Raw genomic sequence first — 16,704 nt, forward strand, 5'->3', positions numbered from 1 at the left:
GTTAATCCCCCTCCACATCCTCATTGCCAGTGACTCCACCTTCTCTTGCCTTACGCCTCCAGCTTCCTTGCTTTTAAAAAGAAAACGTTTGCAGTATAGGATAGTATTTTAAATGCAGATGATTGGTTATTTAACTGGTATCCCACATGCAGTTCTGCACGTCCTACCTTCTTTAGGAGCTTATTTTGGTCTGCGTCCCCCTTGAGATAACTAGATGACAATGTATGTTAACCTGTCCACAGCCCCTGTGGTTCTCTGGAGTAAAAGTTTGGTGTAGAGGGGACAGATCTTGACAGTAAGCTAATGGATGGAGCTATACTGGGGTCTTAAGGTTTCCCAGTTGGTCTGCTCATTCCTTTTTGTGCAGGTGTTTGGAATTTGTGGTGTGCCCTGTAGTGACTCATTTCGCATGTGGCTTTCATTGGCATTGTGATTTGCTGCTTGGCTGTCCTCTTTCCTTTATCTTTTGTTGTGTTTCGTGGTTCCGGTGTCGTGATCATTTGACATGTTTTGTGACCAGTGAGTGTGTGAACACCAAACTTGGTATTGGACTTAGAACTCTCATTTCAGATTTGTTGTCATCATCTTTCTCTGCTTGTCATTCCCCTCTATCCTTCCTAGGCTGATTTTATTCGAAGATTGAATGTGAATTCTGTCTTTGCCCATCTGTCAGTGGAATCATCTGCTCTTAGAGCATCTCACCAAAGCGTCTTGAATCTTATGTCTCCAGTTGTCACTCACAGACGTTTGAGGACAAGTCTCATATCTCAGAGTACCTCCCGGAGCTTAACCTGGCATGCTACAGATAATTTTAAAACAGAACAAACAGCCATTTTCAAAACTGAAAGCTTTCATTTTCCGTTCATTCCCGGAAGAAGTGATTAAAACGAAAACACGATTTCTCCTTTACTCTTTAACGTGGTTAATGATGTGATCATTGAGCTCTGGCTAGAAACGTCAGTTACCTGTTTTGTTTTTTCTCTTCCAGTCTCACCAGTCCAAAAAAACTTGTTAGGCTTCACTTTCCCCTTCTCCCTATTTTTGCTGCTGTTGCCCTTAGGCCTTGACCACCTCTTGCCTTGGTTGGTAAAGTGACTTTCTGCCTTGTTTTGACAGTCTGCATGTTTACTCATCCTCTGCCTGCCTCCAGAGTTACCATTCTAATGTGTAAATTTGGTTGGTCATTGACCCTGCTTAGAAAAGCGAGATGATTCGCCGAGTTGCCTACATGATAAAGTCTAAATTCCTTGGCATTATATTTAAGGACATTTATCCTCTGTGTTTCCAAATTCTTTTCCATCCTTTTCCACAATCCATGAGCCTCTTGTTCTAATGAAACCCGGCTTACCGGCACACCACTGGTGTGCTATTTCTCTGTGTTTCTGCACACACTGTTTCTTTTGCCTTCCCCGATCCTACTCATCTTGCAAGGCTGAACTCTTCATAAAGCCTTTTTCATCCTTCCTAACTGGTCACTTTTCTTCATTTCATAAGTGCATTTGTGTAGCACTTATAGTGCCTTATGTATAGTAATTTGTGTGTGTTTTGAGAGCTGCCTTATGGACAAGTGACATCATTTGTTTTTGAATCCTCAGTGTCTCAAATAGCATTTGACCCCAGAGATGCCAAGAGAGGAAGCCCTCATGGTGTTTATAATGAATCTGGGAAATCATAGATACTTAAAAGTGGTTGTGGGTTGAATTGACAGTAGAAAAAAGCCTTTCAAATCTATAAATTCTAGTCTGTAAGTAATGGTTATTTTCTTGTATTTCCGTTCTTCCCCTGTTCTTTCTTTTCCTTGCGAGAAACACATAGAAAAGCTCTTGCCATCCTTGTTTGCTGTAATAAGTGAGTGCTCTTCCAGGGGAGGAGCAGGTGTTTGTGGGTGTGAGGGGACCTAAGTGAGGTTGGGCCTGCGGGCCTGGACCTTTGGGTTTGTAGGGAAGCGGGATGTAGTGCTGGCAGGGACCCAGCTCTGCACTGAGAGTGAGGACTTGGATGTTGTGTTTCCTTTCTGCCTTTGCTTCTTGTAGAGCTAATGGGGACAAAATATTTGGAAGTTTTTTCATTTTGAGTGTACAGTATTTTGTGATATTTTCCTTATGCTTGCTATTTTCTAAATACTTGCTATCTTTGGTTATGGTGTTCCACAGTGATTTCTAAAAAGGGACAGAGAAATTAAAGCTGAGGTTTTTAGAAGCTGCTTTGAATATTTCTGGATGTGGAAGAGAGAATATTACCTTCCGTAGAAAGAACTCTGGCTTGAGGAGTCAGAAGACCTAAGTTCCATCACCTGAGCCCCAGTGTCATCCTGGCACAATTGCAGGATGGTGCAAGGATCAGATGAGAGTACGTGAAAGAACTTCCAAAAACTGTGAAGCACGTTGGACCTATAACATAGTGTAGGATTTCAAAGCCAAAGAAGACAACCTCAACCTCATCTTCTTCAGAGGGAAGTGCCGTAGTTGTGCATTTGTTCTTTTAATGCATTCATTTCATTAATATTTATGGAGCAGTGAGTGTTGGGTGCTAGGGCCGAGTGCCTTGCTCCTCCCACCAGACTATAAAGCTTTCAGCCTAGGGGCAGAAGACATGTTAATACACGCTTAAACAATGATTAAGAAGACGTTAATAAAACATACTATAGGGACTTTCCTGGTGGTGCAGTGGTTAAGGATCCGCCTCCCAATTCAGAGGACACAGGTTTGAGCCTTGCTCTGGGAAAATCCCATATGCCGCAGAGCAGCTAAGCCTGTGCGCCACAACTACTGAGCCTGCGCTCTAGAGCCCACGAGCCACAACTGCTGAAGCCCGCAGGCCTAGAACTCATGATCCACAACAAGAGAAACCACCGCGATGAGAAGCCCGCGCACCGCAACGAAGAGTAGACCCCGCTCGCCGCAACTAGAGAAAGCCCGCGAGCAGCAACGAAGACCCAACGCAGCCAAATAAATAAATTAATTAAATAAATAAATTTAAAAAACCATACTATAGTAATAGTAATAATTTGTATATAAATGACTTATATTAAATATAGTTGTACAGATAATTGTTGCAGGTCTCTCAGAGACATACAGGGTGGTTTTATTACTACAGAGTGCTGCCTGGGTTGAATGAATACTTTCTGTCGCACTGGAATTGGGGACCAACACCGTTCATGTTGCTCAGATTGGGCTCTTAGTTCTCTCAGGGCGCAGTTTGGCCTGTGAAGTACCTGCTCCTGGTAACGATGGGCCAGCAGTGGGCACCTTTGCTGTCTCACCAGAAACAAGAGGGTGTCCGCTTGATCTGCACGGAGTCCCTCGGAGAAGGGCAGGAGGCTTGTGGGGAGCTAACAGGACGAGGTTGGGTTTCTCTAGATTAGCAAAACCACCCAGCTGGGTTCTTGTTATGAGCTGTTTCTCCAGTCAGGCACCTGTGCTGGTGAGTTATCTTAATTTTTTTTTTAAATGGTTTTTTAATAATCTTTCCTTCCAGGAATTGTAGGCACTTATTATTTTCAGCTTGTCCATTTAGGTCTGTAACCTGTACATTTTGGAGGCCTTTGTTTTTTCTTTTGTTTTAGTTTTTTTGTTTTTTTGCGGTATGCGGGCCTCTCACCACTGTGGCCTACGCCATTGCAGACCACAGGCTCCGGACGCACAGGCTCAGCGGCCGTGGCCCATGGGCCCAGCCACTCCACAGCACGTGGGATCCTCCCGGACCGGGGCACGAACCTGCGTCCCCTGCATCGGCAGGCGGACCCCCAGCCACTGCGCCACCAGGGAAGCCCTGTTTGTTTGTTTTAATTAATTAATTAAATTTATTTTTGGCTGTGTTGGGTCTTCGTTGCTGCTCACAGGCTTTTCTCTAGTTGTGGCGAGCGGGGACTACTCTTTGTGGTGTGTGGGCTTCTCTTTGCGGTGGCTTCTTTTCATTGCGGAGCACGGGCTCTAGGCGCGCAGGCTTCAGTAGCTGTGGCACGTGGGCTCAGTAGTTGTGGCTTGCGGGCCCTAGAGTGCAGGCTCAGTAGTTGTGGCATACAGACTTAGTTGCTCTGTGGCATTTGGGATCTTCCTGGACCAGGGACCAAACCCGTGTTCCCTGCACTGGCAGGCAGATTCTTAACCACTGTACCACCAGGGAAGTCCTGCAAGCCTTTTGGTATAAATTATGATTAACAAATGTAGGGGAATAAGGGAAGTGACTTGTGTCAATTTCAAATGATCCTAGAATGGTTAGGGTAGGTGTGACTGCAGTAACAAACAGATCCAAATGTGTAATGACCTCACAATCCAAGCTCATTTCTCAATCCCATAACAGCCTCAGGTGGTTGCAGTTTTGTGTCTGTGTGTGTGTGTGAGCGTGTGAGCATTGTGCGGGAGGAGTGGTGCTCTTTAAAGCAGTTATCCGAGGACCCAGCCTGCTGGAGGGTCTTCCTTTTCGAATGTTTGGCCTCTAAGATTCTCTGGGGTCACCCTTCCCTTCTCTGGATGGGAGCAGCGGACGGAGGAAGGAGCAGGAGAGGCTTTTATGGGCCAGGCCTGGAAGAGGCGCACATCCTTCTACGCACATTCTGTGGGGCCTCCAGCTACCAGCACGATGGGGAAGCGTGGACCAGCCATGTGCCAAGGAGGAAGGGGACTGACAGTCTTCACCACGAAACCAGGAGCAGTCCATTCTGCTTTGTGTGACTTGTTTTTTAAATTGTCTTGCAATCAAGAAGATGACAAAATGAAGCTAGGCGGATTACAACAGAATTGAGTCATAGCACGTACTTCTCATTCAATAAGCGTTGGAGGAAATAACTGTTATTTGCACAATGTTGTGCTAAGTGCTTTGAGGAAGAAGCTGATGAGACATGTTCCCTGCCTTTTCAGGGCTGGTGGTCTCATACAGGTTTAGTGATGATCGTTCCAGGGGGGGCTGAGGAGAGTCTAATCTCCAGCAGTGTGCCTGACTGGGGGCGGGGGTGGGTGGGACAGGTCATCATCAAGGTGAAGAGATCGGTGATTGGCAGAGGGCCGCACTCCAGGTGATCACCACTTCAGAGTGAGATGCAAGGCCGGGACCTGCACCTGCGGTCCGGTGAGGCGTCTCTCTGTGAGAGGACCATCACAGAAAAAGCAGCGTGGGAATGAGCAAAATTCTGTTTGACAAATGGTTTTCATACTTTTCCAGTATTTTTCTTTCATCACATCTGAGGGATGTGACACATTTCTGTTAGTTACTGTGGTGGAGTCTCCAAGGGTACAGATACCCACTGTGGCCTGGAGATGATTCCGCTGGGCCTCTGGGACCTCACGTAGTTTGGTTGTCATCTCCCTCCATCCCTTTAACGGTGCACGTTTCTCACCGACCACTTTAAGTTTGCTTCTTGAAGAAACGCGAGCAGCTTCTAATAGTGCCCTTGGAGAGCGATGCAAAGGGCACCTACTGCTCAGAGGACGGAGGAGCAACACAAGGTTTGGGGACTCAGGGAAGCAAGAAGTAGCATTTGAGCATCTTTATTTTGATAAAGTTATATTTGAGCTGCTGGTTTAGAAGTATATTAACAAGAACAGAAGGTGGTTAGAATTTTACTGTAGTAATTTTAAATAACTTCACAAGAACATTGGTGCTGTTAAAATGTAGGCATCTTTTAGGAGACTCAGCACAGTGTGGTCCACGTGTAATTCTGAGCTGCTGGGCTTTGTGAGCCTCTGCATGGGTGTCGCTAGGTACTTTCATCTGTCTTGTCTGGTTCAAACCACATGACTGTGGTATTAACTCTGCATGTTAGCTTGTCAGGGTCCTCGTTGTGATGAGAAGGGGACCAAGGCTGTTAGGGAGGAGGTCTCCCGGCTCCGGATCCGAGTGCATCACACGGCCTTTGACTTAAGTGCCTTGTTAACTCCGGAGACAGGTGCGGGGGCCCCAGCTCCCCGTGCAGTGAGTCACAGCGCTTCATCTCGCAGAGACCTGAGAGGCAGAAAGAATAGCCTCGGTTTCTGACCTCTCACTGAAGTCAGAAAAGTAAGAACGTAAAAGTGCTACCTCTGCCTCCCAGATGAGCAGTCAGGGCTGTGAGGACCATTCCAGATGGACAGTGTAGGCGGCTGTGCTGGTACCCAGAGGCCAGATGGCCCAGTGTGGGCACCTCTGTCCCCAGCTGCTAGCCTTTGCTCTGTAATGGCTTCATGCAGGACCACTCTGGGCTGTACCAGGACTCTGGAAGCAGAACGCTTCCTGCAGGTCTGTACCAGCGCCAAGGTCCTGGGTCATATGAATTTGAGGGTTTGATATTGTTAATCTTATTCGTTTGTGATTTTATCTATGGAACCTTCTTTAAATAAGATATTGTCGATAATTTTTCTAGACTGTTTCCAGTTTTAATTCTGGACACTGTATTTGCCAGCTTTGAAACAGTTGGGAATGTTTGAAGAGAAAGCAGAGATCAGTCTCATATCTGGAATCTACAGGGTTAGTGGGTTTATCGGCTGGAATTCTTCAACTGCTTCTGTAGTTGACCCAAGTGTGTTTGGAGCACCTGAATTAGGGGCCAGTATTCGTCAGTATAGTCATTCCAGGGTTTCTGCAGGGAATTCGTTCCAGGACCCCCTATGGCACCAAAATCTGAGAGGGCTCAGGCCCCTCAGAGTCCACCCTGTGGACAGGGACCTGTGGATCCCACATCCGCGGATTCAGCCAACCACAGGTGTTGGTGTTTTTCATCTGCAGTTGGTGGAACTCGCAGGTGCGGAACTCATGGATCCCAAGGGCCAACTCTGTTCTGCAAGGCCCATTGTAGCTTCCTTATGTCTTCTGCCAGTCAGCCCAGAGGTCCCCATTCAGACAAAATAGCAATTAGGTTGTTGGCTTTGTAATATGAAGAATTTTGAGCAGAAGAGGTAAACTTTCGTGTCTTATTTTTAAAAAGAATAATCAGATTTCAAGCTTTTTTTTAATGTGGAAAATTTTCAAATTTATTGTTTTAACATAGAAAAACTGCACATTCATTTTTTTCTGCCTCTGTAAGTATGAGGAATATGTTCAACAACAAAATAATTATAAAACCATTATAGTGGAGGGGATTTTTTTGTTCATAATAAGTAATTAAGATATATGACTTGGCTTTTTTTTTTTAATTAATTAATTTATTTTTTGCTGCATTGGGTCTTTGCTGCTGCGCGCCGGCTTTCCCTAGTTGCGGCGAGCGGGGGCTACTCTTCGTTGCATTGCACAGGCTTCTCATTGCGGTGGCCTCTCCCGCTGCGGAGCACAGGCTCTAGGTGCGTGGGCTCAGTAGTTGTGGCGCACGGGCTTAGTTGCTTCGTGGCATGTGGGATCTTCCCGGATCAGGGTTCGAACCCGTGTCCCCCGCACCGGCAGGCGGACTCCCAACCACTGCGCCACCAGGGAAGTCCCTTGGCTTTTTAAAAGGTATTTTCAGTAATACAGAGTAGGCTGTAATTGGACTGCTGATATACTTCATGTCTTGCCATTAGGTGACATCTTTATAATTTGAAAGTTATTTCAATGTTTTATGCAAATCAGTCACATCTAAGCTTTGTTTAACACAATAAGCAGATGTGTATATTTGTGTAGGGTTTTATAGTTTAACAAGTCTTTTGGAGTGTGTTTTCTCATTTAATCATTGTAACGCCCCTGAGTCTTAGAGAAGCTAAGTGACCAGGGGTCCTCCGGCCACTATGTGGCCAACTTAGGGCTCACACCCAGTTTTTTTCCTTTTAAGTCCACTGTCCCCTCACTATGTGACACTGCTTTTATCCGGCTGAGCATTTCTTAAAATAAATTTATTTATTTTTGGCTGCGTTGGGTCTTCGTTGCTGCATGTCGGCTTTTAGTTGCGGCGAGCGGGGGCCACTCTTTGTTGCGGTGCGCGGGCTTCTCATTGCGGTGGCTTCTCTTGTTGTGGAGCATGGGCCCCAGGCGCGTGGGCTTCAGTAGTTGTGGCTCATGGGCTCCAGAGCACAGCCTTAGTAGTTGTGGCACACGGGCTTAGCTGCTCCACGGCATGTGGGATCTTCCTGGACCAGGGCTCGAACCCATGTTCCCTGCATCAGCAGGCGGATTCTCAACCACTGCGCCACGAGGGAAGCCCGGCTGAGCATATTTTTAAGTACTTCTTCATGACTTAAGAGTTATACCACTGCATTGTAACTCTGAATTCAGGTAGTGAAAAGGTCTCTAGCGTCCTTTCAGAGGGGCCTGTAGAACTATTTCTGTGTGTAGAAGTAATTTTTAAAAAGTCTTGAAATATCCATGAAGTTTTTTTAAACTTCCATTAAACCTTGAAAGAATAAACAAATTTGGAAGGATCATTTCTGAAGAAGCTAAGGGCTGAGGGAAGTTATTAAGTTTATAAACTGTATCATATACTCAGTGGTGTCTTGGTTTCAGAAGTTTTCAGGCTTACAGGAAATGTTGAGTGAGATTCTGGCATTTGATACTACAGTTTACTGGAGTATTTTTAGCATCTGAAAATACGGTACTGGCAGGAACTGATTTCTCTGTTGACCATCTCCTGTAAAGGGTCACGTTTTTATTTTTTTTTAATTTATTTTTATTTATGTTATTTATTTTTGGCTGCGTTGGGTCTTTGTTGCTGTGCACAGGCTTTTTCTAATTGTGGCGAGCAGGGGCTACTCTTCGTTGTGGTGCACGGGCTTCTCATTTCAGTGGCTTCTGTTGCTGCAGAGCACAGGCTCTAGGCACTGGGCTTCAGTAGTTGTGCCTCGCGGGCTCTGGAGTGCAGGGTCAGTAGTTGTGGCACGTGGGCTTAGGTGTTCCGCGGCATGTGGGATCTTCCTGGACCAGTGATCAAAACCATCTCCCCTGCATTGGCAGGTGATTCTTTTTTTGTTGTTTTGTTTGTTTGTTTTTGCGGTATACGGGCCTCTCACTGTTGTGGCCTCTCCCATTGTGGAGCACAGGCTCCGGACGCACAGGCTCAGCGGCCATGGCTCATGGGCCCAGCCGCTCTGCGGCATGTGGGATCTTCCCAGACCGGGGCACGAACCCGTGTCCCCTGCATCAGCAGCCGGACTCTCAACCGCTGCGCCACCAGGGAAACCCTGGCAGGTGATTCTTAACCACTGCGCCACCAGGGAAGTCCTTAAAGGGTCACTTTAATTCTCTTGTATCTGTTCTTGTCCTCTTTTTTTTTTTAAGTGTAACTATTCTGTTTTACAGTAGTGTAACTGTTCTATTTAATGCCATAAGGAGGTAGTTAGATCTTACATGCGATAAAATGCAGAAATAGGAATGAAAAAATACCTGGCAGAAAAATGACTAATATAAACAAAAGTATTTCAATACTCTCGAGACAGAATTCTAGGCACAGTCACTGCTGTAGTGTTTTGCTGAGGGAGAATATGAAATTTCCTCCTCTGAAGATGCTGAAAAGTGGGCTCTTTTCTCTTCTACTTGGGGGCCTTGCTCCTGTCCTATTACATCAGTGCCCGATGCTGAGATGCTCTCGGGGCTGAGAGGGGTGCATGGGGTGGGGTGGGGTGCATGGGGAGAGACATACAGCAGGGGTGGGAAATCTCCTGTGACTGTCCGCTTAGTGCCTTCTGCTTCTCAGACTTGGAAAAGCTGGTGTATACAGGGGACAATGCATGAGTATATTTTGAAAAGCTATAGCCAACTCTTAAAATATTTATGGTTATTATGATAGTATAAATGGCCTGGCTAAAGTCAAGGAAAAGTTGCCAGATCTCCATTTATCCATTAGTGGCAACTTCTTTTTGAATGAGCACTTCATGATCAGGGCTTCTACAAAGTGTGATAGGTGGAAAAGAAGGCTATTTTAGGATCTTATTTTAGGATTCTCAAATCCTAAGGAAGAGATGCAAAGAAACTATAAAATGACTGAAAGTTGATGGGAATATGGGGAAGAGGGAAAGGGCTGGCTGGGGTGGCCCACAGCCACTGTATTCCTGAAAATTAAGGTTAACTTGCTAGCTTGTAGAATTGGTGATAACTAACAGGTGTCCCATTTCTTCTGCCTGTTGATACAAAACAGTGAGACCGTTTAAGCGGAAGCATCTTACAGCCGTCGACTGCCAACATCTGGCTCGCAGTCACTTGGCGGTGACCCAGCCCTTCGGTCAAAGATGGACAAACAGAGACCCGAACCACGGTCTCTATCCTAGACCCAGAACCAAAAGAGGGACTAGAGGTATGTCTTTCCCCCAAATATCTTGCGTTTCAGAATCTGTAGTGTGTGTGGCCTTTGAGTATCTCCCGGTATTTGTAAATACTGCTACTGTGATCTTGTGGTTCTGTTGCAGTAGTTTGACACTTTTTCACTATTTGTGAGTTTTCTGTGAAAATTCCATCCTATCATAGTGGTTGGTAAAAGCCCCAGAAAAGCACGGCTGAATGAATTCCACTAGCTGGCTTAACTTTAACGTGGTAGGGAACACGTCCCAGCATCACCACGATACCATTCTGGAACCGTCGTGATTTCCTGACTCTTCAGCAGTCCTCTTTGTCCAATCCATCACTAGGTCCACCGTCTCACTCTTTTTCTCCCAAACGTCCCCTCACTCAGTGCTTTTACGGTAGATTGTGCGCTCAGTCACCTCGTACCTGGGCTGCTGCAATAACCCTCTCCTTGCATTCAGAGTTTATTTTTTCCATATCAGCTCGAATATCAAATAATGTTCCTGAGTACCATTTTCTGTCATGTCACTGCCACTCTCAAGAACCTCCAGTGTGGTATGTTCCCTGTTACTATGAGGGACTCAGGCTCAATCCCCTGACGTTATTACACGCAGGCTCTACTTCTGGCAGATTGTTTTCCTTATGACCCATTTAGTGCCAAGTGAATTCCCACTTTCATTAATACCTGTTTGTATAATCCAGATTGTCTTATTTCCCTGTGATATATCTCATTTCAGAATCCAACTCGGATCTCACTAGTCATCTTCAATTCTTGTGATGTGATTGTAGTCTCTGTTTCCCACTTTTTGGAACCACTGTAACCAATTGTATGAGGCAGTTTTAAACTCGGTGGTTATATAGTGTTTGATATTTTGTCTGTTTTGTGTGTATAAGTCAACTTCTCCTCTGTGTTGTGAGTTCTTTACTGATAAAGACTTATCAGCATGTGTGTTTCAGCATGAAGTCCTAGCACTGAGCAGGTGGTAGCTCTTCATAAATATTGGTGTAATTAACTCCACAATTAGAAAACATCAGAATTTAACCCTGGCCTATTGCAAGGTGTACTGTGGTCCTCACACCATCCAAAGACTGGTCTCTGTCCCTTTCCAAATGTGTATCTGACTGTATGATAGAGCCCGATATAAATATTTTTTGGATTAATCTATTTATATAATCAGTTGACCAATAAAATACATCCTTGTCTCTTTCCTCTATTAAAATAGATAATTGAAAATTAGTTTGTCTTATTTGGGTCAACAAAGGGTCATCAGTCATTATTCACTTCTCGTTCACCTTGTTTGGGTTCTCTCTCCAGGTCGAGGATGCCTGGGATACAACCCTGAATTCTTCCTCGCTGGCCAGCAGCGGCGCACCAATGACATGGCCAAAAGCAATTCTGTGGGCCAGGACAGCTCTAAGGACTCGGAGGACGAGATGATTTTTGCTGCAGAAGGCCACTGCGCCCTGCCTCAGGGAGGTGATGGAGCAGTACGGCCACGCTCGTCAGGGAAGCGGTCTCGGTCCTTCGAGGACGAGAGGAATCAAGCCACAGGGACCAGTCAGTGGGATGGGGTTTCTAGGAAGACCCCACGGCATCATCTGTCCCTGTCGTGCAGACGGCCCAGGGAAGGCAGGCAGGAAGCAGAGGACGGTGTGTCGTGGTTCTCTGCGCAGCCTGGAGAATCCAGCCAGGAGGTGGAGGACATTGGTCCTGATCCTGTTCCTGACTCTTACTATGGGCTTCTTGGGACCTCGCCCTGCCAGGAACCCCAGAGCCACATCTGCAGCCTGCCCAGTGAGGTCCTGAGGCACATCTTTGCTTTCCTCCCCATGGAAGACCTCTACTGGAATCTGAGCTTGGTGTGCCACTTTTGGAGGGAGATAATCAGTGATCCACTGGTACGGAAAGCGCTTTTTGTTCTCTCGTGTTTTCTCTAAAAAGTCCATGGATTCGCTTCACTTAATGCATACTCCTGACAATGGCATTTCTTCAGAAATGTTGGTGTCCATTTGCCTGCAGGATCAAATCCCAATCTTCTGGAGGCAACCGGGACCTTCTGTGTGTGTCCCACCTTATTATTCCAGGCTCATTGCTGACTTCATTCCAGTCCATTCCTGTATTCTGTCCACAACCAATGATGTTCTGCTTCCCAACTGTGGACTGCACAGTACTTCCCTTATGTTGGTCTAATCTGCACCCCACTTCCCCCAGCTAACCAAAAGGGCCCCTCATAGCTCTGTTGATGTCTTTCCTCTTCAAGGCTGCACTCTTAGACTAACGCTTTCCCATTCCATCCCATTGAAATCACTCACTCTCTTCCTTGTGCTATTATAGTGATTTATACCTCTGTTCAAGCTTATCATGTTCTGTTATGGTCTTAGAGAGCCTTCTTCCTCCCTGTAAATTATTAGCATATTGCTAGAGGGCTGGTTGTCCTGTTTGTTTTTGCATTCGGCACTGTCTCACGATGTTCTACATACAGTAGGTGATTAGTAAATGAGTGTTGCGTTTAGTCACAAGAGTACCTTTTGAAGATGACACAGGGGCAGCCGGTGATCTCAGAAAGGATTTCCTGATACCGTTATCCTGTGCCCTGCCCTTCCCTTTGTTGTGTCATTATACTTCCCAGGTTCAGGTCTCCAGTAAGCCTGAGGGCTGGGAAAATGTTCTCCTTAGCTTGTATGTCCCTTAGACCAGACATTGGGAAGAAACCAGAGGTAGAGAGTTTAATTTATTCTTCAAATGCATTGAAGTTTAAAACCTTGGAGATGGAGGGAAAGGTGGATATCTCAAAACTTGGTACATTTCTCTTCCAAGCCCAAAAGATTTTGGAGGAAATTTCGTATCGCTCTTGCTCCATTCTTTGCCTGGGGTCTTGTCTCCTACTTTCTAAGAAATATCTTTCTGTTTTTATTTGTGAACTCTGTTTTGGTTCAGTATTTCTACCCATTTAATTATCTCTCTGATGTGAACTGGGGATAGATGAGGTTTCACTCCATTCTGCTCGAGAGGATTTTGGGAGGATATCCCAGCTTATCCTTACCTCTTGATGTTTTTATCATCACCAGCAATGACTTGGTTATTTTCAGTGACCTTGTCACAGCTCTCATTTTCTTTTTATTTCTTGTAGTGTCTTTGTCTGGCTTTGGTATAAGATTATGCTGGCCTCAGAATAAGTCTGCAAGTGCTCCCTCCTCTTCAGTTTTTTTTGAAGAGTTTGAGGGGGATTGATGTTAGTTCTTCTTTAAATGTTCAGTAGAATTTTTCAGTGAAGCAGTCTGGTCCTGGACTCTTAACTTTTTGGGAGGCTTTTGATTACCGATTCAGTCTCTTTACTAATTATTGGTCTGTTCAGATTTTCTATTTCTTCATCATTCAGTCTTTGTAGGTTGTGTGTTCCTAGGAATTTATCCATTTCTTCTACTATATCCAGTTGGTTGATCTGCAGTTGGTCATAGTATTCTTATAAGTCTTGTTATTTCTGTGACATCAGTTGTAATGTTCCCCTCATTTCTGAGTTCAGTTATTTGAATCTTCTCTTTTTTCCAAAATATATCTAAGGGTTGTCAATTTTGTTGATCTTGTTAAAAAAAAAACAACTCTTAGTTTTATTGGTTTTTGTTTTTTTTTTTTTTTTTTTTTTTTTGCGGTACGCGGGCCTCTCACTGTTGTGGCCTCTCCCATTGCGGAGCACAGGCTCCGGACGCGCAGGCTCAGCAGCCATGCTCACGGGCCTAGCTGCTCTGCGGCGTGTGGGATCTTCCCGGACCAGGGCACGAACCTATGTCCCCTGCATCGGCAGGCGGACTCTCAATCACTGCGCCACCAGGGAAGCCCTTATTGGTTTTTTTCCTATTTTTCTATTCTCTATTTCATTTATCTCTGCTCTTTAGTCTTTATTATTTCCTCCCTCCTGCTAGCTTTGGGTTTAGTTTGTTCTTTTTATAGTTCCTTTAGGTGTAAAGTTAGGTTGTTGATTTGTGATCTTTCTTCATTTTTTTAAAAATATTTTTAAAACATTATTTTATTTTTGGCTTGTTGGGTCTTCATTGCTGCATGTGGGCTTTCTCTAGTTGCGGTGAGTGGGGACTACTCTTCGTTGTGGTGTGCGGGCTTCTCATTGTGGTGGCTTCTTTTGTTGCAGAGCATGGGCTGTAGGCACGTGGGCTCAGTAGTTGTGGCTCGTAGGCTCTAGAGCACAGGCTAAGTAGTTGTGACACATGGGCTTAGTTGCTCCGCGGCCTGTGGGATCTTCCTGGACCAGGGCTCAAACCTGTGTCCTCTGCATTGGCAGGCGGATTCTTAACCACTGCACCACCAGGGAAATCCAGATCTTTCTTCTTCTTTAATGTAAGTTTTTATAACTATCAACTTAACTTTTAGCCCTGCTTGCACTTCATTCCATACGTTTTGATATGCTGTGTTTTTGTTTTCATTTGTCTCAAGGTATTTTCTAATTTCTTTGTGATTTCCTTTTTGACGCATTGGTTGTTTTAAGTGTGTTGTTTAATTTCCACATATTTGTGGGTTTTCCAGTTTTCTTTCTGCTACTGATTTCTAGTTTCTATAGTGATTGAAAAACATACTTTCTATAATTTCAGTCTTTTAAAATATGTTAAGACACTTGTTTTGTGTTCTTGTACGTGATCTTTCCTGGAGAATGTTCTATGTATACTTGAGAAGATTGTATATTCTACTGTTGCTGGATGGAGTGTTCAGTATATGCCTTTTTGGTCCAGTGTTGTTTGTTCTATCCATTCTTGAAAGTGGAGTATAGAAGTCTCCTGTTATTATGTTTCTGTTTTTCTCTTCAATTCTGTCAGTGTTTCCTTCCTAGATTTAGGAGCTCTGATATTTGGTACATGCATATTTATAATTGTTATATTTTCTTGGTGAATTGACCCTTTTATCATCAAGTAATATTCTTTGTCTCTTCTAATAATTTTTTTTAAGTTATTTATTCGGCTGCATCGGGTCTTCATCGAGGCACGCAGGATCTTCATTGCAGCGCTCGCTGTGGCGCGCAGGGTCTTTGTTGTGGCACACGGGCTTCTCTCTAGTTGTGCTGTGCAGGTTTTCTCTTCTCTAGTTGTGGCGTGGGCTCCAGGGCACGTGGGCTCTGTAGTTTGCAGCATGCAGGCTCTAGTTGAGGTGCGTGAGCTCAGTAGTTGTGGCACGTGGGCTTAGTTGCCCTGCAGCATATGGGATCTTAGTTCCCCGGCCAGGGATCGAACCTGTGTCCCCTGCCTTGGAAGGCGGATTCTTCACCACTGGACCACCAAGGAAGTCCCTCTTCTAATAACTTTTGACTTAAAGTCTATTTTGTCTAATCTTAGTATAGCCACAACTCTCATGTTATTTAATCCTCGCTGAAGCTCTGAGCCATTAGTGTCCCAACAGGGACAGGACACTATTTCAGATAGGGAAATTGAAGCACTGGCTTTTCCCAGATTCTGTAAAAAGTTATGTTGGAACCCAAACCAAGAGCCCCCCCTTCTCCTAGTTTCCAACTAAAATTTGTATAATGTTTCTACCCTATTTGCCCAGCTTTTGAATTGGAGACTGTGATTGTTTTTCAAGCAATTATCTATATGTTTGTGGCCTGATAAGTTCTCTAATAGCCATTGCCTGCATGTTGTTTTGGATTTTTTAAACTGTCTAGTTCATTCCTTGGAAAAAGCTGTATCACCGATACCTGATGAATGAAGAGCAAGCTGTCAGCAAAGTGGATGGCATCCTCTCGAGCTATGGCATAGAGAAGGAGTCAGACCTGTGTGTGCTGAACCTCATCCGGTGAGTCCCCGTTTCCTGGGAGGAAGTCAGTTTCCAAAGTCCTTTCCCAGAAATCAGCACTTACTGGATCACCTTTCCCATGGACGCTGCTGTGAATGTCTTACAGCTACACAGCCACCACTAAGTGCTCCCCGAGTGTGGACCCTGGACGGGCGTTGTGGAGTCTGAGGGATCACCTCCTCCTCCCCGAGGCAGAGGCCTGCGTGCGCCAACACCTCCCCGATCTCTACGCTGCCCCTGCCGTACGTGAAGAGGCTGCAGGGAGGGGAGGGTTGGGGAGGTGACACCTTTTCTCTTTGGAAGAAAGTGTATTGGTGATCAAATTTGGTTGAAGGTTATTTTAGATTTATTTTCAAAATCTTCCTTCAGCCTTTGCTTTGAAGCCTTAATCTTGTCATTGGTCCCATAGAGAAATAAAAGGCTACATTGTTATAGATTCTTTAATTTGGAAGGAATTTTAAAAAGTATTTCATCCAATTTCCCATTCTGTTGAGCGGTTCCAACAGAGGATGGTCATCTAGCCTCTACACACTTTGATTAGTAAGGACTTCTTTACAAGGCAGCCCATTGTATTGTTGACACCTTGGGTTATTTGAAAGAACCAGAGAAAAGAAGGATTTTGTACTGACGCACAGTGAGTTAATGAGAAGCTGGAAATAGTCTCCAGTTTCCTTTGTCTTGTGGCTTCTCATCTGGATAGCGATTCTTCTTAAATTTTGTTTTGGAAGCCACATGCAACCTCAGCCTCATTCTGCAGC

The 16,704-nt window shown here is 45.0% G+C and overlaps 1 protein-coding gene across 4 annotated transcripts in view; it reads left to right on the forward strand.

The window, feature by feature from the left end:
* Window positions 1-16,704, forward strand: part of FBH1 (F-box DNA helicase 1) — a 142,164-nt gene that overhangs the window by 1,223 nt on the left and 124,237 nt on the right. For 3 of the 4 annotated variants that reach the window (XR_013827173.1, XM_079913758.1, XM_079913756.1), the window contains exons 1-5: window positions 8,334-8,829; window positions 10,010-10,165; window positions 11,468-12,051; window positions 15,816-15,946; window positions 16,053-16,188. Coding sequence is in view for 3 of the 4 variants with exons in the window: in XM_079913758.1 (XP_079769884.1) it covers window positions 8,778-8,829; window positions 10,010-10,165; window positions 11,468-12,051; window positions 15,816-15,946; window positions 16,053-16,188 (1,059 nt within the window). In the remaining variant the exon portion in view is untranslated. Of the gene's footprint in view, window positions 1-8,333; window positions 8,830-10,009; window positions 10,166-11,467; window positions 12,052-15,815; window positions 15,947-16,052; window positions 16,189-16,704 lie in introns of those variants that run through there. The other variant, XM_079913757.1, reaches the window with a different exon arrangement.

This window comes from Stenella coeruleoalba (genome assembly GCF_951394435.1).
Source record: "Stenella coeruleoalba genome assembly, chromosome: 2".
Lineage (NCBI taxonomy): Eukaryota > Metazoa > Chordata > Mammalia > Artiodactyla > Delphinidae > Stenella > Stenella coeruleoalba.